General features: G+C 44.0%; 1 protein-coding gene across 1 annotated transcript in view; it reads right to left on the bottom strand.

The window, feature by feature from the left end:
- Positions 1-7,234, bottom strand: part of SLC25A18 (solute carrier family 25 member 18) — a 10,888-nt gene extending 3,654 nt beyond the window's left edge. The window contains exons 1-5 of the mRNA XM_023751212.1: positions 7,198-7,234; positions 5,895-6,017; positions 5,612-5,667; positions 4,499-4,589; positions 1,270-1,388 (exon numbers count right to left, since the gene is read on the bottom strand). Coding sequence (XP_023606980.1) covers positions 1,270-1,388; positions 4,499-4,589; positions 5,612-5,667; positions 5,895-6,017; positions 7,198-7,217 — 409 coding nt within the window. The 5' untranslated portion in view covers positions 7,218-7,234. The remainder of the gene's footprint in view (positions 1-1,269; positions 1,389-4,498; positions 4,590-5,611; positions 5,668-5,894; positions 6,018-7,197) is intronic.
- Positions 7,235-9,967: the final 2,733 nt, after the last annotated feature.

The raw sequence follows: 9,967 nt of genomic DNA, 5'->3' as shown, positions 1-9,967 counted from the left end.
CCTGCATCATTTTATAGAATTTTATTTTTGAGATGTCAACCATTTTAGTTGAATAATTCAGAGCTCATAATACAATGAGTTAAACATCTAATAAATAGAATGGAATTCTTTTTTTTCCTGAGCATATTAAATACAAGCATTTCAAATGTGGTTGAGTCCCATTAATGACCACAAGATTCAATGCACTGAAATTGTGTGAATATTGATTCTCAGTGTGTGAGAAGCTTTGCATAGATTATAAGTTCTTGCTGAAAGAAAGCAATTTAATGTCCCAGTTTTGTTTGATATCCATCAGGGCAGCATTTCATACTAAGAAGCTAATGACAGCATATTGTCTTATGCTAATAATCTAGGGCTGCAGGCCTCAGACAGTTCTAATCAATGAACATTATTTTCCCCATGTCTCCTTTAGGTGCACATAATTATTTCACCCATATCCTAGCTTTCTCTTCTTTTAAAATGTTTTAGGAATACTAAAACTTCTTATCCAAGTTGAAAAACAAAACATTACAAAGCTTTTTACTCTGCAAAGCAAAACAGTGAGGGCTTTCCAGTGCCTGAACTGTATTCTTTCTGCAGTTTTATTTGCTTTAGACTGGACTGATCCACCTGAAAAGCACAGCACGTGTTCACAGTTGGATTGAGGAGGGAAAGGGAATACACATTTATTGAAGACCTGGCACATGACCTGTTGGCTTATTAAATTCAGACATTGTGGTTTAGCTCTGAGGAGAAACCCTCTGTCCCACCCCACCAGGGTTAGCCTCCTATTAGACGGCCAATCATTGCTTTTAATATATGCTTTGGTACCTATTCCACTCTAACTTTTTGAGAGGACCAGGATTTAGCAAAAGGCCAAACTTCTCTTCCAGAGAAAACCAAAAGGATAGAGATGGTTCTTTTTATGCATTCCCACTAAAGCCCCACTTCTATAGCATAATATAATAGAACTTCTATTTACTGAAGTGTTCATGAGCAAGCCATTGACAAATTTCTTAAGATACTTAGGAAATCAAGCCTAAATGTTAAGGCAATAAGATAGAGGTATTAGGGTGAGACCTCTGTCCTTCCCGAATCAATATTCTCATTTCTGCTCTTTGTTCTAGAGCTGGAAGTGTTAAAATCTAGAATGGTAACCATAAAATAAAAACTTCTACTAACCTAGAAATCTGATTGGGTCACACAGACTAGCAAATGAGTGCAGATGTGTAAAAATCTATTCTTATTATAGCCTTTATTGATTCCATGTGAAGTTGGGATAGGCCTCACCCAAGCGCCCAGCATCCTGCAGCTGAATCTTGAGCATTTCCATGGGACAGGTAACCACCACCTGGCACATTCCAGCTCCACATCCAGCTAGCATCTCCATCTTCAGATTCCGCTGCATCCTATGGGACCAGGAGTTGGCATCCTTCAGTCACAGGCCAGCCCTCCTATCCCACCCTGGCCATCTACTATCCCTTGGTGGTTGGGACTCTCCATGCATGATATTTAGCCTTGTTCCCACTGACTGCCACTCACCCAGCTGAGTAAATAATTACCTGGCGCTCAGGCTCAGTCTCCTTAAAGATATGACACTAATTTTAAAACAGACTGCCAGGGAGGTAGCACCTGCATAGAAGTTGAAACTAGTACAGTGGAAATGCCTATTGCAGGAACTTGATTGTTCCTGATCCCTTAAGCAATATTACTAAGGCGATGGGAGGCACAAGGAGAACTTAAAAATCATTAGCATAGCCCTGGCCAGGTAGCTCAGTTGATGAGAGTGTTTTCCCCATACACCAGGTTGTGGGTTTAAACCTCAGTCAGGGCACATATAAGAAGCAACCAATGAATGCATAAATAAGTGGAACAACAAGTCAATGTTTTTTTTTCTCTTCCTCTCCCCCTTTCTCTAAAAATAATTTTTTAAAGAAATTCATAAGCATAAGAAAGACAGAATAGAGAGCCCAGAATCAAGAGCCCCTGCATATACACTCAACTAATATCTGGCAAGGGAGCCAAGAACATTCAATGGAGAAAAGACAGTCTCTTCAATGAATGGTGCTGGGAGAGCTGGATATTCACATGTAAAAGAATGAAACAAGAGCCCTATCTTACAAAACACAAAATTTAATTTGAAACGGATTAAAGACTTAAATGTAAGACCTGAAGGAAAGAGGGAAAAAGCTCCTTGACATAGGTCAACCTAAAGCACAAGAAACAAAAGCAAAAATTAATAAATGGAACTATATCAAACTAAAAAGCTGCATAGCAAAGGAAATAGCAACAACATGAAAAACCAATCTATGGAATGGCAGGAAATATTTGCTAATCATATATCTGATAAGGGGTTAATATTCAAAATATTTAAAGAGGGTGGTTGAATAATTCAGAGCTCATAATACAATGAGTTAAACATCTAATAAATTGACAAACTCAATAACAAAAAAACTCAATAACAAAAACACACACAAATAATCCAATTAGAAATGAGCAAAGGACCTGGATAGACATTTTTCCAAAGAATATATTTAAGTGGCCAGCAGGTACATGAAAAGATGTTCAACATCACTAATCATCAGAAAAAGGTAAATTAAAGCCATAATGAGATCACCTCACACCTATTAGAATGTCATAACAAAGATGAGATGATAAATGTTGGTGAGATGTGGAGAAAAGGGAACCCTTGTGCACTCACTGTTGGTGGGATTGCCTGGTGAAGCCACTATGGAAAACAATATGGAGTTTCCTCAAAAAATTAAAAATAGAACTACCATATGATCCAGCAATCCCACTTCTAGGTATATATCCAAAGGGGACAAAATCACTGTTGAGACCTCTGTTCCCCCATGTTCATTGCAGCATTATTTACAACTAGAGGCCCGGTGCATGAAATTCATGCACGGCGTGGGGGGGTTTCCTCAGCCCAGCCTGCACCCTCTCCAATCCAGAACCCCTCGGGGATGTCCGACTACCTCTCGCAATCTGGGACCGCTGGCTCCTAACCGTTCACCTGCCTGCCTGCCTGATCGCCCCTAACCACCTCTGCCTGCCTGCCTGCCTGATCGTCCCTAACTGCTCCCCTACCAGCCTGATCTCCCCTAACTGCTCCCCTGCTGGCCTGATCGCCCCTAACTGCTCCCCTACCAGCCTGATCTCCCCTAACTGCTCCCCTGCTGGCCTGATCGCCCCTAACCGCCTCTGCCTCACCCTGCACCCGAGACCCAGGATTCCCTCCTCCCGGCCAGTCACAGGCACCTGGGGACCCGGGCTTCCCTTCCTCTGGCCAGCCACAGTCACCCAGGACCTGGGCTGGGCTTCTCCGGGGCCAGCCGCAGCCACAGAGACCATGTGCAGGCAGTTTCACCCAGGCCACAGGCTCAGGCGCTGGTGCCCAGGACCATAGGGTGGGCGGCTTGTCCTTCTCCTGGGCGGCAGGTGCAGGTGCTGGCACCTGGGACTGCAGGGCAGGCGGCTTGTCCCTCTCTCAGGCCGCAGCCTGGCTGGTCCCCATTCCTCTCTTGCGAGCTCATTTGTGCCTGGCTGGTCCTCATTCCTCTCTCCTCAGTGTTGAGTGTCTGAGCCGTTATGGCGTGACGGTGTGAGGGCATGACAACCATTTGCATATTAGCTATTTATTATATAGAATAGCCAAGACTTGGAAACGAACTCATAGCAAAGAGATCAATTTTTGGTTATGAACGTGAAGGGAAAGGAATTGGATGAAGGTGATCAAAAGGCACAAACTTTCATTTATAATAAGTACTGGGGATGTAATGTACAACATGATGACTATAGTTAAACACTGCTCTATGGTTGCTAAGAAAGTAAATCCTACAAGTTCTCATCACAAGGGGGAAAAAAATTTGTAACTTTATGAGGGGATAGATGTTAACATTGTAGTAATCATTTCATAATATATGTGTGTCAAGTCATTATGCTGTACACTTTAAACTTATACAGTGTTGCCGAAACCGGTTTGGCTCAGTGGATAGAGCGTCGGCCTGAGGACTGAAAGGTCCCGGGTTCGATTCCGGTCAAGGGCATGTACCTGGGTTGCGGCACATCCCCAGTGGGAGATGTGCAGGAGGCAGCTGGTCGATGTTTCTCTCTCATCGATGTTTCTAACTCTCTATCTCTCTCCCTTCCTCTCTGTAAAAAATCAATAAAATATATTTAAAAAAAAAATAAAAAATAAAAAAAATAAACTTATACAGTGTTGTATGCCAATTATATCTCAAAACTGAAAAAATATTCATCAGCTAGTTGATGTATATATATTCTATATGGTCTATCTCTTATCTATCTATCTGGAACTTCCAAATTACACCAGCTCATTCTCTCCCTTTACTTACCATCTGCTAAAACACACTAACCCTCAGCCATTTGTGTATACATATTTATAAAAATGCACACAAGTAAACTGAGGCAGAGTTGCAATCCTCTGCCTGCTATCTTCCAAAAAAAGTAGACACGCAGGAAAGGATTTCCATCTCCAGCCCCCAGCTGGCCGTACCCATCTTCCATGAGCAACTGTCGGAAAAAGTCATTGGCTGCCAGCTTAATGGCCTTCTCTGGAGTGACCAAGGTGAGGTTCACTGCAGCTCCTGGAAGTAAACAACGAAGATGAGGAAAGGCCATCTCTGATGTACCAGTGCCCGGAACATGCCATGTAGATGGTCTATTTGGAACTTCCTAATTACACCAGCTCATTCTCTCAGAAGTTGTTTCTGGAGTAAACAGGGTCTCTGGGGTCAAGGAGGGTTCATCTGCTTATCTTATTGAAATAAATTTCCTTTCATCTCCCTACTTTCACTATCCTCCCACCACATTTTCCTTTTTAAATGGACTCATTGGTGCAGTTATTAGGAAATCTGTCCTTGCTAATGCTGCCTGTCTCTGATGCTAAATAAGCAGTTCCCCAAATTAATCCCCAATAAAAAGGCCCTGGGGGGGATTGGTTTCAATTTCTGTGCTGTGTTTGCCAGGCCCACTGACAGCTCTGTGGGTCATAGAGGCTTTTTTACTTTGTTCCTAAGGGGTACTATCATATCAGTTCCTTCTCAACCCCAGCTTTGTATCCATTTTCCAAGGCATAATCATGGTTGTGCCACCTTGGATAGGGACACTGCAGGAAACAGGGACAGCACTGGCCGTTTCAAGGAAGAGCCACTCAGTAACTCCTTTCCAGGAACTCAAAACCCTTTCCATTCCTTCTTTGTCAGCCTCTACCTCTTCTGCTATTAGTGGTTGGATGCCTTGACAGCCTGAGAGAGGGGTGGGGCGGAGAAGGGGGTTTGGGGGCTCACTTACCTCCAACATCACACAGTGAGGCAGTGGTTGTGCCAGGATGGAACCTAGGGCTCCTGGGCTCCTCAGTGTATTCACTGGCATCCCCCAAACCTCACCATAACTACTGTGTCTGCCAAGGCACAAGAGGGCTTATGAAAAGCAATGTGGTCCAAAAGCACTTGGTAGCCCAGGCCCATCCTAGGAGTTCCCTGGGCAGAAAGAATGCTGCTTTCCAATGTCCTATAAATTCACAAAAATCTGACTCCCCTGTGCCATACCCTCTGTCTTCACTTGGCCTCACAAGCCAGGCCTCCCCCAGGATGCCTGGTGAGCATACCTCGGTACATGCCCAGAAAGCCCTCTACCCTTGCTGTCTTCATCAGGCAATCTATCCTAGAAGCAGAAGCCAGAAAGGGAAATTAGTAGTGAACAGGAGGCTGTACCACAACCCCCTTACTTTCATCCAATGCTCTAATCCTGTTGGGCTCACGCCAGTTGACCCACCTCCACCTCCCTCCCCCACACCCTAATCTTACTCCCTAAAGAGACTATGGAGAGTGAGGCCCACATCCCTCCTCTGGGAGTCCCCTCTTCTTACCCACTTCTTCACCAATACCTACATTCCTTTGTAGATATCTTTTCCATGTTGGTTCTGAAGTCGAGTCTTGGCCAAGTCAATGGGGAACACACAGGTCACCCCCAGGAGCCCTGCTATGCCTCCATTGATGAGTTTTGCTGTGACACTAGGCCATGGGAAGGAGGGAGGCACAGAGTGAGTGAGGGAGGCACAGGCATAGGAGCGTGGAAGGAGGCTGGCTGCGGAGAGCTACCCACAGCCAGGACTGGATGGGGAAATGGAGGGAGGCCAGCAGGAAAGCAGGAACAGAGCAGAGCAAGCATAGGAATGGCAGCTCCATTGACTTCAGCCCCACAGGCATCCATAGACCCCTCTCCTCAGCTTCCTGCCCCTACCCCAGCAACCCTTCTGCTCGACTTGTCATGCCTCCCTCACTTGGTCCAGTTCCAGAGATAGGTTAGGGGCCAGGAACCAGAGGGCCTGGCCACTTCCTTCAGGGGTACTACCCTCACCAGGGCTGAAGCCTCTTGCCCTAACCCCACAGGGAGATGTTCATAAAGCTAGGAGACTGCCAGGGCTTCTGGGAAGGATGCCAGAGTGCCAACTCTGCCCCCTGGGGCTCCACTAGTGTGCAGGAGGTTCTTAACTGGGCCTCAGAGTATCCCCTGCAGAGTTTCCACCCAAGGCCTGTTCTCTGGCTTATCCCCATCTGCAGGGCCACGTGTGGACACATTTTCAAACACACTGAACTTTTATTTCAGACTTAAGGTCATCAGAACTGATTTTGAATCCTGGCTATTCTGTTAGTTTAGCAAATTATCTCACTTCTCTGATCCTTTGTTTTCCCCTCTGTACAACTGGCTCATGCATTTGGTAACTGATAGCTATTATTAATAAGAGAACACACTTTTCTGACATGAGATTTCTAGTCAGCATGAGATAACCCAGGTTAATTGATATTATCTAGTCAAAAGTAAAGTCCCTCTCATCATTTTTTAAGTCTGAAAATAGAAAATGGAGCCTAGTAACATTTTCTTATCTTTCTGGCCAGAGGCAGATGTGAGCAAAACATTTGGTGGTAGATTACCTGGAAGTGGTAAGAGCAGATAATAGGTTTAAATTTTGCAGGCTGAAGAGATGCAGTTCAAAGAATTACAAATTATATTTAAATATACGTATCTATAAATAATTTTTTTGTATATAGGAAATGGGTCCCTTTTGCTGTTCCCCAGGATTCAGCTAATACTTTAGGAATATGGAAGGGAAGCTTAGTGATGTGTTATCCCCACAGCAGCTCTTTCCCTAATCCCAGCCCAGAGACGAGGGCTATATTAGCCAGAGTTTACCTCAAATCCTGCTTGGACATTCTTCAGGGGGCTGAGGACTCTGGTGGGTCCTGGAACAGAGGCTGCTTATTCACTCCTCAGGGCAGATGGTTGGCTGATGTGGAAGAAGTGGTGTCCGTATCCTTGACTCTAACTCGCCTTGGCAGAGGGTGGTGTTGGTGGAGAGAGCTAGAGCCACCTTTCCAGCAAGTCACAAGCTCCTCGGACTGCAGCTGCCTCCTCTATAAAGTGATCAGACTGACACTCACCTCATGTTTGAGAGCCACATCTGTGGTAGGAGGAACATTATTCATGTGTTAATACTGCCAAGTTAATCCCTTCCTACACCCTTTGAACTTTGGGGATTGAGGTCAGAAGAGGATGAGATAGAAGAATAATGGGCCCAAACCAAGGCTGGGGAGAGGAGTTCTGAGGGCATTTAGGAGAGAGGCGTGGAGCAATGGTGAGGGAAGTTGATGGGATCTGAAACAGGCATTTTAAGGAGATTTGCTGAGGTTTTGGAATCCCTCTCATAGTGTCCAAGAACTACAATAAAACACTTGAGATGAAAAAACAAACAAACACCAAAAACACTTGAGATAGTGTGACGTTACACTTTGGCTCTTAAAATGTGTTTTCTGAACTTCCTGTGATGCTATTGAAAGACTGAGCTGCATTAAGACTATGGATTTGTACTTGACATACATGGAAAGCACCAGGGACAGTGCCAGGAAGTCAAAACTGCAGTTATAATAGTTGTTATAGCTCCTGAGGAGAGGTCCTGGTTCAAGCCAGAGAGACAGGGGATGCCTGAGTCCTGATGCTCTGGTGGAGGCTGGCTTGTGTTCTGAGCAATCTCTTCTCTCCAGGCTCCCTTCAAACTGTGTAAGCACTCCTTCCTCTTTCATGCTCCTCACTGTTCCCTAGGCTATCAGAAATTATCTGCCCTCTCCAGGTATTTTGTTTTGAGGGAGAAAAGACAGATCAGTTTTCCCCTGTTGTATATTGATCTACTCAGAAAAAAATTTGAGTGCCAGGCACTGACTATTCCAGGTCTGGGTATACAGAAGTGAACAAAAGACTAAATTTGTTGTTTTTAGGGACTTAAATTTTTGTTGTTAATCCTCACCACAGGATATTTTTTTCATTGCTTTTCAGAGAGTGGAAGGAAGGGAAAGAAAGAGAGAAACATTGATGTGAGAGACACATCAATTGGTTGCCTCCCAAATGTGCCCCAACCAGGGTGTGGGGTTTGAACCCACAACCCAAGTATATGCATGTCCTTGCCAGGGAATTGAACCCATGACCCTTTGGTGTGCGGGCACACATTCTAACCACTGAGTAACACCGACCAGGGCAGGCACTTAAATTTTAAAAGGGAAGATAGACAATAAATGAAATAAATAAATCCTAAGGATGCCAGATAGTGATAAATACTCAAGAAAAAAAAATTCAGAAGGAAAGGAAGATAGAAAATGTCAGTGGAGTGGGGATGATGGTGGATTAACCAAGAAAGGATTCACTGAGGTGACTTGAGAATCCAAAGGGAGTGAGGGTCTGGGAGAAGAGCATTCAAGGCAAAGCAAAGGCCCAGAGAGCAGTGAGACAAGTGAACTGGAGGAACAGTGGCCAGTGAAGAGTGAACATGGATGAATGTGGAGATAGTCATAGAGATAATGGGGTGAAGGCAAGGCCTCATAAGATCTTTAGCTTTTATTCTGAATAAAAAGAGAAACAGTGGGAGAGTTGTCAGTATAGAAGTAACAAGCTCTAGACAGGACCATTTGGCTGCTATGCTGAGAATAGACAACAGAGGATCAAAGATAAAGTCAGAAAAAACAATTAAATTATTGCAGTAATCTAGGCAAGAGGTGCTTGGTTGCCTGTTGGGGGTGTGGTAGGGGGTGGTGATGAGAAGTGGTTTAATTATGGATATATGTTGAAGGTTGATGGTTCAGCTGTGAGAGAGAAAATGAGTAGTTAAGGGGCCACCAAAGTTTTGAGTGAGAACTTGAAGAATGGGCTTATAACATGGTGTCTGGCACTAGTACATGTAAAGCTTGGATCTGTTGGAGAAAGAAGCAAAAAAGTGAAGCAAGCACATATGCAGGAGAAACAAAAGATGGAGATATTCCTAATGTTTAAATCCCTGCTTCCAGCTCGTTCCTGAATGCCAGTTGCATTCCTGTCCTCGAATTCAGTCCTGTCAATAAATTAGGTCATTATTGCTTAACTTGCTAGAATTTGGTTTCCCAATCAAAGAAGTCTTAATTATCCTTAATTAAATTAGCAAAGGAAGTGAGAATTTGCACACTAGAGACCAAAACGGATGGAATGGGCTGAGAGAAAGTGGGGCATAGGCTTGAAGAACCCCCATGTTGTATTAATTTAAGCTGGCAGGTCTTGTACCGTATCATCTGTCATCTCTTCAGGCTCCAACCAATTGCCTACAAAAGCTGGAGATTTAGGGGACTTAGTGGCAAAATGTCAGGAAATTAAAGTGTGTTGGCTGTTCTTTGAGACATTTAATAAATTGTTATGTTAGACACACTGTAATTCAAGGTAGTTGCCTCAAAAATTGATAGGAAACAACACAACATGTAAGAAACCCTTTCTGTCTGAAGTCAAAGATTCAAATAATTGAAAATCTTGCAGCCATATTTCCTATTTCTACAACTAAATTACTGCTTTCTAAATTGTGGTTCACTGGCTGTTGGAATAGAGGTATTTAAGAGAAACCAGAAAAATTAGGGACACCTCAACCCCTGGGTCACTCCCTAGGTCCTCCACT

The sequence above is a fragment of the Myotis lucifugus genome, unplaced genomic scaffold (genome assembly GCF_000147115.1).
Source record: "Myotis lucifugus unplaced genomic scaffold, Myoluc2.0 scaffold_19, whole genome shotgun sequence".
Taxonomy (NCBI): domain Eukaryota; kingdom Metazoa; phylum Chordata; class Mammalia; order Chiroptera; family Vespertilionidae; genus Myotis; species Myotis lucifugus.
This window is presented reverse-complemented; position numbering and strand designations above follow the sequence as displayed.